The following is a 13,495-nucleotide window of genomic DNA, read 5'->3' on the forward strand; positions in this document are numbered from 1 at the left end:
AGTTTGGAGAAGAGGCTTTGCGGCAAAGTGAGTCGAGAACTGCAGCTTGGGCTGTGGGGGGAACCACCCCCACTTGAGTCCGGTGTGTCAACTTAACCTGTGTTACTAGCACTCATACCCCAACATGTTTAATATATCCCATATCAGATACGAAGAACGTCTTCACTGTTGAGCGAAGGCCGATGCGATTTGCAAATCCCTCGCATTGAGCTTTGGTGTGCTGGGAAGAATGCACTGAAGACAGAAGACTACAACAATGATTGTATACGAGACACATGAGTAGGTCGGCATCGTGGTTACGCAAGGAAGACTTAGTGAATGTGAGTTCTTCCAAACTCGTTCAAGCATTCGTCGACCGCTTTGACGAGTGGCGATCCGACCTCCACGTCCACACAAAAACAAGACTACCTCCCCAGCGCCTCCGCGAGGGCAAAATGCATCGGCCGAATCCCATCTTTCATAGGTATTCAACAGCGAATCACCACCGGTACTGCAGGTCCAATATATGTTCATTGCCGAAGTGGTTGTAAAAAAAAGCTTAGCGTTGAAAAGGAAAGATCACTCACCAAGCTGGAGCTCCTGTTTGTCAACAGCTGGTCCCTGATCCAATTTTACTCTACCACATCGAACAAACCAAGCTGAATCTGCGACTGGAAGGCAGACAAGTTGCACAGTCGCGTCATTTCCCATCGATGCTGCTTATTATCTGGCATTTCAGGCACGGGACCGAACGCTTCGAGCGGTATCGACCAGAAGCCTATGGCGTTTTGGCTCTTTGAGAACTCCAGATCTTCTTCACTGTCTGGATTAGACATCTCGGGGTACCATGCCTTATATGTACCCTCTAGTTCCCAATGACTGACCCAGGACTCCTCCTCTTGCTGTCTGAAGCGACGCGCTTGCGTGGTGGATGCTATCGCAAGGTCTCCATCACGGTCACTTGTCGCGATGAGGACACGCATCTTGTTTTCTGGAATTGGGAAGACACCAGAAGCTGCTTCAAGCCTGCGCCAGGCGTCGATAAGTCTGCGAGGGTCCCATGAACAGTCGACTAACTCAAGATGGCGATATATGCAACGAGGATCGGAGGGAAGGACACAATAGGAGGCATTGCTTGACCATAATGGGTACGCTCGATTGAAACGAACTTTCTCCGATTGAGATACCTTATTCGCAAGAACGTCTGACAGTATGTTGGAGAACATTTGGCGCGACTTGGCGTAGAGCAGGTGGATGAGAGTGACGGTTCTCAGGTTCGTGAGAGTAGTGTACATGGCAGGTTGCGCCCGACTATCTATGTCTGTAGTCTCTGAAATGCGATCAGTACAAGTACACTTTGAATATATTTGCGCCAGTTATCCCGACGAGAACTTCCAGGTGATGGTGACAGACTAACCCATGGGTAGATGGAGAGAACTTCCCTTGTCCATTATCGCCAAGTGAAGGACACCCTCCCTCTTGGGATCATATGCTTGCGCATCATGGACGAAGTCGGCAAAGTAGGCCTCATCTTCTTTGCGCTCGATTGCAACTAGAATCGTATCTCTCTTTGGACAGAATTGCAAGAACGGCGATCTGGTATGTCCTATGCATTGCACTGTGGGGACTTGCACACGATAGATACGGCGCACGACGGCACTCGCCTCATGACTGACATAGAGCAGAGGTGAGACTGTCTTTGTTGAATCCAGGCGCACATAGTAGCCGGCACCGCTAACGATGTTTCCTAGATGATTCTCGTTCTGATATGTTGCATGGACTGGACTGTCCATAACGCTGTTTTCGAATGGCGATGCAGGGTCGCCGGTCGACCCCGCTGCCGTTAATGTAATTTTAAGAAGTCGTTGTGTCGGTAAACTAAATTTCCATATACGCCTTCGTAACTCAAGAGGCAGCCTTGGGAAAAGAGAGAATCTTGCATAACCTTCGCTTGGCTGTGCAAATGCTGTATTCAGAAACCCGAAATCCATCGGGACGTCGTCTACGTTTCTCTCAGCCAACTTGCGAGATGTTCGTGTGCCGTGCTTCGACCATGGGAATTCAGGTGCGGCCATGATCTAAGTCTACAGGTTTCTCGTCTGCCTAGTCTTCGCTGTCACAGACTTGGGCTTTTTGTGATACGCTGTCTCGAAGGAGTTTTGTTGATTCAATTGATGGTACAACACTCGAATGCAAAACGAGCCCGAAGGTGCTGGGAACAAAGCAGGATAAGATCATGTAGATTGCGATTTCGAAAGTTGATCGGAACTGTGGGAGTTGATGCAGAAGCGCACCTTCCAAGGTGGCACAGTAGCGTTGCCTAAAAGGGTAAGGACCGGTCGCACCGGAGTCTGATAATTGGGAAGAGCCGCATGCATTGAGCAGGCTTACACCTGCTGCTCACACACGAAATGATCTGTAAACGGACTTCAGTACTTCTTTGCTTTTGCCGAACACTCACTATGCAAATCGGAGTCCGCTACCGGCTGCCAGCAGGGTATTATCGTTACTTCTGTGGCACGCGAGGAGTGCGGCACTGTCGTTCAGCGGGCATGTGTACGGGTCAACGTCATTTGCAGTTTGGTTATACAAGCTTGCAGATCTGAATGGGATATTTTGGTAGGAGAACGAGTAGATTAGATTTGGGAGAGGCAGGTGAGCGCAAGCTAGACAGAAATCTCAGTATGGCAAAGTGAGGAATCGGTGTAAGTATCTCATCTGCCAGTTGTGGCCCAGCGTCTCCGTTATTATACCATTTGAAACACCGGTACATTGTGACATAAATTTTGTCCGTTTGAAACCCCACCAGTAATGCCCTTGTTGCCAACCTGCAGGAGGGTAACGCCAGGTTTATTCCAATCCAAGTGTCCCTACCTAACGAGTATTTAAGAACCACTCCATCTTGCACATCAGAAGAAACATCATTTTGCAAGAGCCGAAAATTGTCTTTGCGTATTCCACACTCTTCCTTCAATCTTGTCTTCTAGCAGCATAGCTCCAGTGTTGCATCAACAACGGGACTTCTATCAGCGACCTTCGTTTCAAAGCTGCTACTTAATTGATCCTTACCGCAATCAAGAAGCAAAACATGCACTTTCATCTAGTCAACCTTACTGTGTACCTATTTGCAGCAGGGCTGCTTACGACCAGCTCCTCTGCGCCACTGTCAACTGGGAGTTCAGTTGAACAAACGCATGCCAAACGGCCTGATGGCGGCGTAACAGGCTTTGGCCAGATCAGTTCTCTTGTAAGAGCAGCAGATGACGGTGAAATTGAGCGAAGGGCAATTATCTCTATCGAGGAGAGAGCGACTCCAAAAGCTCCGGCTGGCAAGCCATCTCTAAGGCTCGAGTTCACCAAATATCCGTCCAAGAAGCAGAAATGGACTCCACCGAGACCGAAGAAACCGGCCACAAAGCTCGCAAAGAGACATACATCCACCTCCGCCCTCGCAAAGAGAGCCAACATCGACGTTGCCGAAGGTACAACGCAGCCTGAGAAGTCCACAGACGTGCTTCGAACCTGGCACGTAATCAACTGCATCGCGATCGCAGCCTACGACACCGCCACAGGAGCAAAAGCCATGGCACATATCAACGCCGTCAGCGCAACAGGAAAAGAATACGGCGAGCAATTTGGCAAATTTGCAGACCCCATTTTTGCAAGCTGGAAAGGCCCCGTGGAGATCTGGGTTCGCTGGCCCCATAAGACTGCTATTCCCGCGGATCGGGCGGATCTGGCGCCGAAGCAGAAGGAGTTCGAGGATAGCATCAGAGTCTGGGTGGCGTATATGAAGGCTCCGCAGTTTAAGGTGTTTCATCAGCAGGCGAAGAAAAGGGAAGGAGATATGGTTATGACTGCAGATGGAGATGTCGCTGTGGATACTTAGCTGCATATTACCCTATTATGTTGTCATAGATTATGATCACTTTCATTGGGGATTATGGCGATGGTCGAGAGCACAACTGTAGAAGAAGATGGCGATATAGACATTTGGGCTGAGACGTTTATGTCCAATATCATATGTGCTAAACAACACTCACAAACCACAAGCTCAAACCTGGTCAACAACGACTTCACTATCTCCAACCCACGACTCAACCTCCTCCGTCCAGGTCAATACCATCAAAACACCCCCTTCGTAACAAACCAAGATTTTGTTCAATCAAGTCCAACTCTTTGCCACTGAGCAAGATGACGCTTAGAGGCAAAAAGTTGACTGGACAAAAAAAACATACAACAATAGGTAACTTACCGCTATTTTCTACACAATAGTCATTATTGGAATCTCACTTGTAGTTTTCGGACGTCAGTTTTAGTGGTCACTCTAAGTGGTGCCAAGCTAGAAGTGTGAACCGAAAGTTGACATTTTGAAAATAAATAACACAACTCACAGCTGCAGCGATTAAACTACAACAGGTATTTATATGAACTGATCGGTAGTTCCACTAAACCACCGATGCGGTAGTGAATTGATATCCACGCTACTTGATGGAGACTCGTTGTCAATTGAAATCTATATCCGGACATACAATTGATACAGGTATTTGTGGGCTTACGACAGAACTCCACAGATGCTTCAGAGTCGTGCAGCTCAAGTTAGCGAAAAAGTCAGGGACCCGCTTCATGAGTCGCTGACCTTGACGAAATTTATCGGAGGCCACACCTAGTTGCGTTCTAGCTCGTCAGCATCGAGCACATGCCGCAGACACGAGATGAACTGTCCATGCATACCTCTATTATGTAGTGTGAGCGTACATTGTCGAGAAATCCAAGATCTCAGACTAGATCCAATCACGTCCGGTCATCCACCTGGCGAAATGCAGCGTCAGGCAAGAAGACGCTCTCTTGTGGAAGGGCATACGCTGGAACAGAGGCGTTCAGTCGTAGTTCCGCAGCTCATTGGCTGATGAAGATAGTTTGGATCCTATGAAATTGTCAAGCAGCTGGTTGGACGTGCCCAGGTACAGCTCCACTAGTCCGTATTCGATGGTCAAGATATTGTCGAGCAGGGTCATGCGAATATACAATGCTTTGGGGGGTATTTAACAGTATCAACGCAAGTACGAAACAAACCATCCTTCAAAGCTCGAACCAACTGCCCGCAGCCCAAACTACTGCGCAGCCTACCAATGCTGCGGTACCCACGATCTGCTTCGACCAACTCTGTTCCTCCTGCACCATGGCTGCACCTTGCTTCTTGAGACAGTGGGCTGGCTTGGTCTCTTCAAAGACATGCTTCGCTTGTGGATGCATACTCAAGCTCTCGTTGTGTCTCTTCTTTGCCTCCTGGATCATTCGCTCGATAGACTCCAGTTCCTGTCTCCACTGTGTCTCGTTCCTCTTTTCGCCCTCAACCTCAACATTCTGAACATTTCCAAAGAAGTCCATAACAAGTCTGTTCCTTGCAGCCTGTTCGCCCCCTTCGAACAGATCGTAGCGTATGCCCGGATGCGAGTGGATCTTCTCCTCGTCGTAGCTATCGAACAAGTCGCCCATGGTAAGCTTTGAGGTCGGATCGCGAACTTGTGTCTCAGTGAATTCGAGGTTGTAGTATGTGTAGCGGTCGATAACAGCGACGCCCACATCTTGGTCGGCGTGATGCGAATACGAGGATTGATCGATCTCAGAAGAGCCGGTTGCGAGAATGTTTGGAGAATAGAACTTCGAGTACATGGTGTTCGCCTGGCAGGTATCAATCATGAAAAGCATTTCATGGTAGCTGTGATTCGCGTGTTAGTGAGACATAACAGGGCATGATCTGTTGATGGCGTACCGTTTCTTCTCCCACATCTGGCCGAAAGCGTCTGCTAGATCGAAAGCACTTATTTCTTCGGCGTCTTGGAACTTCAGGAACTCGTTACCGCCATGCCCGGTCATGTAGACCAAAATGTTACTCCTTTCGTCGGTCATCAACCTCTTACTGCGGGGTGTATCCTCGCCCCAGCGGTCTGTCATGAGCCGGATGAAGTTCTCCACCGTCACTTCGTATCCCCTATAGTCCACCTCAATGTTGTCTCCATACAAATCAAGAGCGCGGTCGGCGTTGTTGAAGACGGCTCCAGGGAAGGCGTTGCGCGGGTTGCAAGCCATGTCATCGGGTAGCATGAGGATGATCTGCGAGTCTGGAATACCGAGGCGCTTCACTGTACGGTACAGCGACAAAACGTTGGCGAGATGACGGTAGTTGAACCAGAACCGTGACGTCCCTACAAGCACCGCCCAGTTGGACGTGTGTTCTCCTGCAACAAGGGATCCCGCCAAAAGCGGGAGGAGGGCGCTGACGAACTTCATAGTGAATGCGCCTCACGAGGAATGAGACTGAAAAGTGAGGAGTGTCGAGAAGTGCAAGCGCACCAGAAAGTGTTCCCGCAAGACAGCCTGTGATGCTCGTTCAACGTTGGTAAGCAACGAATCGGAGTTAAGCCGGCGTCAGCTGCATCACGTGCGGGGCAAGCTCCAACTAATTGAATCATTGGCAGCCGCGCCTATCTGCATTTATCTGAGCACGCAATATTATCCTGGCTCGCTCGACAAACTGATATGCTTGAATAAACGTCCTGTCGCGTTCATATTCTCGCCCTGTCCGTTTCACTCCCACTCCAGGACTTGTCAGCTATGGCGCCAGACCGAGGATCCTCGCCGCACCCATCCGTGGATGACTATGACAGAGTTGAGGATACCCAGAACAATGCGCCAATCCATGCTGGCGACCGCGACTATCTGGCCGAGCAAGCTGGGCAGCCACAGAACTTTACGCTGAGGGGCGTCCTTGTTGGTCTAGCCATCGGTATTGTCATATGTTTCTCCAACATGTACTTTGGTCTGCAGACCGGCTGGGTATCTGGTATGGCCATGCCGTCCGCTTTGATTGGGTTCGCATATTTCAAAGTTGTTGCTCGCACACTGAAGCTTCCGTTCACGCCTGTGGAAAACGTGCTTGTGCAGTCGGTTGCTGGATCCGTTGGCACAATGCCGTTAGGATGTGGGTTTGTGGGCGTCATCCCAGCCTTGAACTTCCTACTGAAGCCAGAAGAGGGAGGGCCGTTGGACATCAGTCTATGGAAGTTGATAGTATGGGCAGTAGGCATCTGCTTCTTTGGTGTCGTTTTCGCCGTACCATTGCGGAGGGAGATGATCATCAGGGAGAAATTGAAATTTCCTAGTGGTACTGCTACCGCATTGCTGATCAAGGTATTGCACGGTGAGAAGGATTCGGGGCCTATTGCTTCAGAGCATTCCAACAGGCGGGATGGAGACCATGACGAAGCCCGGGGCCTTCTACAAGATGAGCGTGCCGAAGGAAGAGACCCAGAGGAAGAAGACGAAAGCGGCGACTGGAAAGCAAAGATTCGACTTCTCGTAATCGCGTTTGCCGGCTCTGCGCTCTACACTGTCTCATCTTACTTCGTTCCTCAACTTCACGACATCCCCGTCTTCGGCCTACCACTGGCAACAAAATGGCTCTGGACTCTCAACCCATCACCCGCTTACGTTGGCCAAGGCATCATCATGGGTCCCGCAACTACATTGCATATGCTTCTCGGCGCGGTCATAGGCTGGGGTATACTCTCTCCTCTCGCAAAGCATCAAGGCTGGGCACCGGGTCCCGTCTCAGACTGGACCAATGGCTCCAAAGGCTGGATAGTGTGGATCTCGCTTGCCATCATGCTGGCTGACTCACTTGTCAGTCTCGGCTGGCTAGTTCTCCGTCCACTCATTGCACTCACACGTCTCTACTATCCCACAGCCAGAGAGACATTCTGCTCACATACCTGGCGCGAACTTTTTACCCTCAACATTTCTCGCCAGCAGCGATATAGTCCACTCGCCGATGGAACATCTGCAGATCCTGTCGCAGCCGTCAAACAACAACTCGATTCTAACTCTGAGCCTGACGCGCCACCCGAACACCTGATCTCGACACGCACGACTGTGGTCGGGTTAATAGGCTCGCTCGTTGTTTGCGTAATCGCAGTTCACGTCTCCTTTCCCAGTCTGATTCCCTTTCGCCTCACGCTCCTCTCTCTCGTGCTTGCGCTCCTGCTCAGCATCATGGGCGTCCGTGCGCTAGGTGAAACAGATCTCAATCCTGTGTCGGGTATCTCGAAGCTCACACAGCTTGTCTTTGCGCTTGTGACGCCTACGACTGGCCCAGGCGCCAAGAACGCCGTTATCATCAACCTAGTTGCAGGTGCTATCAGCGAGAGTGCGGCGCTGCAGGCTGGTGACTTGCTACAGGATCTGAAGTGTGGACATCTCATCGGTGCGGCGCCAAATGCGCAATTCTGGGGTCAAATGATTGGAAGTGGAGTGGGTGCTGTGTTGTCTGCAGTGGTGTATAAGCTATACACCAATGTTTATACCATACCTGGTGGGCTGTTTGAAGTACCAACGGGTTACGTGTGGGTGTTCACTGCACGATTGGTTACAGGCAAAGGACTGCCCCCAATGGTCGCGCAATGGGCGAGCGGTGCAGCGCTTATCTTCGCAGTGGGAACCATGATCAGAGTATGGGGTACGAATAGGAAGCAGAGAGGCTTGAGTGGGTGGTGGATCGATTTCGTGCCAGGTGGCATTGCAGTCGCCGTTGGTATGTACCGGATCCCTCGCCGACAACGATCGCTGACTTTGATTCAGGTATGTACAATACGCCTTCGTTCACATTGGCGCGCACCGTTGGCGGTCTTATCAGTTTATGGTGGAGGAGATGGAAGGGTCAGGGCGAGACGCCCATCATCGTGTTGGCTAGCGGCTTGATCTTAGGTGAGGGACTGTTCAGTATTGTGAATCTGCTGTTAGCAAGCTTGGAAGTGCCGCACCTCTAAATGAGCAAGCGCAGTAGCAGACGAACTTTGTCTACTGGAAATGTATTGCTACTGTCGTTGCACTGTTTCCAATAACATGAGCAAGTTTGCAGTCCCATAATTCCTCCTTTCGCGAGGTATCATCCACTTCCCACAGCGCCATGTATCAGCTGCTCATGCCTAGGTGTACTTGCAACCCAAACACCATGTAATGCTGTAAAGGAGTTCGAAGTCCCGAAGCTCCGTAGTTTATGCACCGCCCTGATTTGACTATATTCCATGAAACATACTCCGGAAACGAACCTCCTATAGGATCGTAGGGGTTATGAAGGATTTGCACATGGCATAACGCTCCATTTTTGGTGCACCTAGCCAAAGTGGCCTGATCCTTCTGCACCACCGTATGCCGTCTCCTTGAATCCCACAGGCACGGTCCATCCGTGCATGGCACATGCGCGCATATATGCCTCGACCGCCTCACCAACTCCATAATCGTATCGTCCACCTCTTTCGAGACGAGCCGGCTTTGGATCGAGGCTGGTAATAGCCATGCGTACTTGAACCAAGACAGATTCAATAGAAGATGCGGCGCTCCACCCGTCGTTTGTCAAGAGCTCCATGCACATGGCACCACCCGCAGTGACGTGACCACCACCCCCAGCTGCAAAGCTAAGAAATCGCGGTCGGATGACGCGGACGAAGGGTGGAGCCATGGGATAGTCCTTGCCGAAACGCAGTTCCAAAACCACACTCTTGACGTCAAATTTCTTCATGTCCTGTGCCAGCGGGAGCTTGGGGTCGAAGGAGTGCAGTTCTACGATCCACTGGTAGATGTTCTCAATCTTCTCCGCGTCAATGTGCCATCCAAGCTCGTGCAAAGGTTGCGCATCTTGTGTCACAATGAGGGCTTTGAAGTCTCGCATCAAGCATCTCGTCGCAGCAGAAGACGCCCAAGAGGGTTGCTGGAGCATGGGCAAGGTGCTGTAGTCCAACGTTCCAGGAACGTAGTCCGTAAGAGACTTTGAGGGCCTCAACTTACTGAAGAAAGTACCAAATGCAGACTTGCTCAGTCCATGCTTGTTAGAATTAGGTGTCAATAAGGCATCGACAGACTGCTCGTCACTCAGAGAGCCATCATCGAGAACGATGCGATCCTCATCTAGCGTGGCGATGCTTGAAGTATCGTCGTCATCGATCTCGATAGCATCATACTTGCTCGTTCCATTTGCTTTCATCCGCTTGTGCTGCTGCTTGAAGTTTAGTACATGCAACACTTTGACCAATTTGATACGACTTACAGTAGTGTTAAGCGACTTTGATCGTCTGGACCCTGTGACTGCGTGTATTGGGATGACAAGCTTGCAGTCACTCCCCATCGGTGTCATAGTCGGGTCCTGCTCAAGGATCTCCAGCGGCATGGATTTCTTGTCCGTTGAACCGTTCATCTGCTGATGCGTGGCACTACTGACGAACAGATAGCGAGTCTGGATCCAGTCGAGCTGGGCAACTACAAGATGCGGGGTTCTGCTAACGAATTCTTGGGGTGCATTGCAGATCTCGTTCAGCGCTAGAGCCTGTTGAATGTTGAGCTCGCTGTTTGGCCATGTGTAACCATATCCTCCAAAACCTGAATAGCCTATGCTGGTATTTGCATCCAAAGAGTGATAGACACCGTGGCCGAACGCACGACCGTGGTGAGTCTCATTGAAGTGTAAGCCTTCGCGGATGATGCTGTGCCAATTTTGAAGAGGACTTCCGTGCCATGCGAAGAGAGTTGGAAATTTCAGATGCAGTCGATCTGTGACAGTCCGTACAGATTGAACAAAACGTCGTTCTTTGTCTGGTGCACCCATGGCAAACCTGAACTGGGTCCACCTTGACATTCCGTACAGTCGATCCTCAGCTTTTCGCCCAGAAGGAGCATCATCCTCAGTATCGACTTGGAGAATGCATGCTCGATTCGATGCTATAATCCAGCGCAACAATCCTAATGCTGCTGGGCAAAGGCGATCTATCCAGGCGCTGAGAGAAGATTGAGCTTTGCGAAGCAGATACTGTCTCATGTCTACGGTAGACGGTAACAAATCGAGAAGGAGACAGACTACCTGTCGCTTGTTCTGCTCAGACAGATCGTCGAAATTTTGGTCATAGGCTTGGAACTTAGCGGGACGGAAGTCGCTCTTTTTGCAAGGGACCAGAGAAGCCGGCTTCGGTGCCGAAGTTGGTAGCGGAGCAATTGAGGGGAGGCCATGACCTCGAGAAGATGCATCCAGGGTCGCGATGGCAGACTCTAGGGGCTCGGAAATCTTTACCGTTGGATAATACGAAGTTTCTACGACTCGGCAGTGCAAGGCTTTGCTTGGGTCGTCATCGAAGCGGAATGTGATCCACTCGTTCGTACGCAGGGGGCACTGCTTGCTTTTATCTTCGAACAAAATTTCCCGAGTATCGAGTTTGACTTTAATCGCTGTGGGGGCAATCTCGCGCCCTTTGTCTGGTTTCTTACGGGGTTGCGTTGATGGCTGCAGATGCATGCCACTTCGGGGTTGAGTAATGGCGTATTCCTCTTCGTAGGAAGATGGAGGAGGTACCATCAATGCAAGACCAGCAGGGAAGCTTTTCAGTCTGGACTGGCGTGCACTAGCATAGCAAAAACTGACAAGTAGGTCCACTACCTTTGGTTGTGAGAGAACCTCATGCTCAATGCTGGGGCCAAATCCCAACGACATGTACTGGTAAAGGCAGAGGGGGTTGTCGCAGACGTATGGCTTGATTGCCTGGAGTTCATCTACCATCTTGCTGAAGCAGATGAGACAGAATTCGGTACAGCGCACAAAGTGCCTGAGCATGAATTGCATGCCAACAACAGGCAACGAGTGCTCCTGGCCCGCCGATTGCAGGATATGGTCGGCTGTGATCAAAGGAGGGTATGCAGTGGTGACGACTTCAGGGACATAATACTTGCCTTCTGAGCCTTCGGAACGACTGCTAACTGGTCGAAGGATCTGGTCATTATAGAACATCTCAGCTCCGTTCCAATCCATCCCCGCGTATCGATACTTCAGCAGCATGTAGAATCGTTGCGCCAGAAGCTCGTTCAACGGCCTTGATATGAAAGATTGCCGAAAGCCTTGGTGAATGGTTGATTGCTGCTGGGAATCTGCCTGCTGAGATTGATCGTCGCGTTTCTCGTCGTCTTTGCTAAGAACGTTGAAAGCCTGCACGGCCTCCTGCAACGTCGGCTTGTAGAATTTGGAGATGCCAATGCGTATCGCGAGGTTGCGTTGTGCCTGGCTATTGTCGTATGATAGTACATCATCCATAGTCCTATAGCCAGCTGGATAGTGAAACAAGGCGATAAGATACTCCGCGGGTTCCACACGCCACGCTTGCATCGCCTCTTCTGAGATACCAAGCTTCGCGATGCGAATAGATATGCTGACGTAGCATCCTAAACCATCCATCAGGCCACCTAGATGACCAACTTTGAAGCCGCTGCTCTTCGCTGCCAGTAGATCACGGCGGATACGTTGACGAATGGCATTTGTGGGCTCTGTAAAGGTGCCAGCGGTCGGAAGCGGGTGGCCATTGACGAAAGCCCTTGGCATTGAGTCCTCGTCCCCGGGAAAATACTCTTCCCCAAATTCATCGTCGTCGTCCGATTCGTCCTCAGGGCCATCGAAGTTTTGTGAGTTGATCATGTGGCGGTCACCATCCTTGTCGGTCGACTCCAGTTTGCGAGAGACAAGTTCCAGAATCTGTTGGACTGTCTTACCAGACGCCGAGATGCTGGCTAAGGTGCTGGCAACACTGGAAGAAGCATCGTCAGGACCAAAGATCATGCAGTCATGGTTCGATGGATAGTCAGATAGCTCTGCCATGAGTGTCAGTTGATCTACAGCGGGAGCAATAATACATGGGCCATGATCTGGGTGCATGGGCCAGACGAGACTGACCGGGTATCAGAGCAGATATCTGGAGACTGTGACCGTCAGCGACGCACACGAAGGTGAATTCGCCATCGTCGCCACCAGGTTGCACGTCTGAGATGCCTGCGACTGAAGTGAACTTGACAGCGGTGGCCAGGTCGGCCACAAACTGCCTGCGGGGCATGCTAGCGGTGCTGTGGCGTAGGGCTCAGCGTCGAAGCTAGCTACCGCAGCAGCAGGTATGTGTTGGAGGATGCGAATCACTTGACGTGCCAGAGTCGAGCTTGGTTGTGAGGCGGATTGCGTTGGCGAGCAAGTTGATGGAGGGCACGATGAGAGTGACTAGAGCGGCACAAGCTACTGCGGAAACGGTGGCGTGTTGCCAATACTTTTGCTTGAGTGAAGGAGAAAACAATTGTCAGTTTTCATGAGCAACACACCTGGCTCACGTGCACCAAGGTAAGTAACGACCTTGAGAGCGTTGAAGGCGAGCGCGAAATGCAGAGACAAAGACAGTGCGCGAAGAGCGGGCGCAGGTTCATGCTTATCAGGACAATTGCTCCTGCGGCTGCGCGGTCGTGTCAGAACTGGCGGTCGTGCAGCGTCGCGAATAATGAAGTGACTGATCGGGCCAGGCAGCAGAGCGCGCCGTAGGTACTCCAGTCGTGCTAGCGCCCACACTCAGGGAGCTCAGGGACCCCGCACCTTTGGGACCAGCGGGGACCAGCAGCGGTCAACCAGCGCCTTCATCGTCAATGGCGAGCGGCCAAGCGAAGAGGC

The 13,495-nt window shown here is 51.1% G+C and overlaps 5 protein-coding genes across 5 annotated transcripts; 2 read left to right on the top strand and 3 right to left on the bottom strand.

The window, feature by feature from the left end:
* Window positions 1-219: 219 nt before the first annotated feature.
* C7974DRAFT_163549 (uncharacterized protein) lies at window positions 220-2,248 on the bottom strand. The gene is made up of 2 exons (XM_046136006.1): window positions 1,397-2,248; window positions 220-1,309 (listed from the first exon to the last, which is right to left on the bottom strand). The coding sequence occupies exons 1-2, from the start codon at window positions 2,052-2,054 to the stop codon at window positions 612-614; spliced, it is 1,356 nt and encodes a 451-aa protein (XP_045997794.1). The 5' UTR covers window positions 2,055-2,248; the 3' UTR covers window positions 220-611.
* A 665-nt stretch (window positions 2,249-2,913) lies between these two features.
* C7974DRAFT_391968 (uncharacterized protein) lies at window positions 2,914-3,944 on the top strand. The gene has a single exon (XM_046141633.1). It carries the CDS (start codon window positions 3,068-3,070, stop codon window positions 3,866-3,868), a length of 801 nt encoding a protein of 266 aa, XP_045997795.1. The 5' UTR covers window positions 2,914-3,067; the 3' UTR covers window positions 3,869-3,944.
* A 1,117-nt stretch (window positions 3,945-5,061) lies between these two features.
* Window positions 5,062-6,273, bottom strand: C7974DRAFT_310532 (peptidase C13 family-domain-containing protein; the record flags this gene model as incomplete). Its single annotated transcript, XM_046138275.1, has 2 exons — window positions 5,062-5,701; window positions 5,756-6,273. The coding sequence occupies 2 exons, from the start codon at window positions 6,271-6,273 to the stop codon at window positions 5,062-5,064; spliced, it is 1,158 nt and encodes a 385-aa protein (XP_045997796.1).
* Window positions 6,274-6,485: 212 nt separating this feature from the next.
* Window positions 6,486-8,981, top strand: C7974DRAFT_163576 (oligopeptide transporter-like protein). The gene is made up of 2 exons (XM_046136007.1): window positions 6,486-8,572; window positions 8,620-8,981. Exons 1-2 carry the CDS (start codon window positions 6,598-6,600, stop codon window positions 8,805-8,807), a joined length of 2,163 nt encoding a protein of 720 aa, XP_045997797.1. The 5' UTR covers window positions 6,486-6,597; the 3' UTR covers window positions 8,808-8,981.
* Window positions 8,982-9,154: 173 nt separating this feature from the next.
* On the bottom strand, window positions 9,155-12,899 carry C7974DRAFT_375176 (uncharacterized protein; the record flags this gene model as incomplete). Its single annotated transcript, XM_046140193.1, has 3 exons — window positions 9,155-10,033; window positions 10,085-12,660; window positions 12,743-12,899. The coding sequence occupies 3 exons, from the start codon at window positions 12,897-12,899 to the stop codon at window positions 9,155-9,157; spliced, it is 3,612 nt and encodes a 1,203-aa protein (XP_045997798.1).
* Window positions 12,900-13,495: the final 596 nt, after the last annotated feature.

Source organism: Boeremia exigua, assembly GCF_020726555.1.
Source record: "Boeremia exigua strain MPI-SDFR-AT-0100 chromosome Unknown C7974scaffold_5, whole genome shotgun sequence".
Taxonomy (NCBI): Eukaryota; Fungi; Ascomycota; class Dothideomycetes; order Pleosporales; family Didymellaceae; genus Boeremia; species Boeremia exigua.

Coding starts and splice junctions, on each gene's coding strand:
- C7974DRAFT_163576 (XM_046136007.1), top strand. CDS start 6,598: ATGGCGCCAGACCGAGGATCCTCGCCGCACCCATCCGTGGATGACTAT. Junction 8,573..8,619: donor TGGCATTGCAGTCGCCGTTG/GTATGTACCGGA, acceptor ACTTTGATTCAG/GTATGTACAATACGCCTTCG.
- C7974DRAFT_163549 (XM_046136006.1), bottom strand. CDS start 2,054: ATGGCCGCACCTGAATTCCCATGGTCGAAGCACGGCACACGAACATCT. Junction 1,310..1,396: donor TTCTCTCCATCTACCCATGG/GTTAGTCTGTCA, acceptor ATCGCATTTCAG/AGACTACAGACATAGATAGT.
- C7974DRAFT_391968 (XM_046141633.1), top strand. CDS start 3,068: ATGCACTTTCATCTAGTCAACCTTACTGTGTACCTATTTGCAGCAGGG.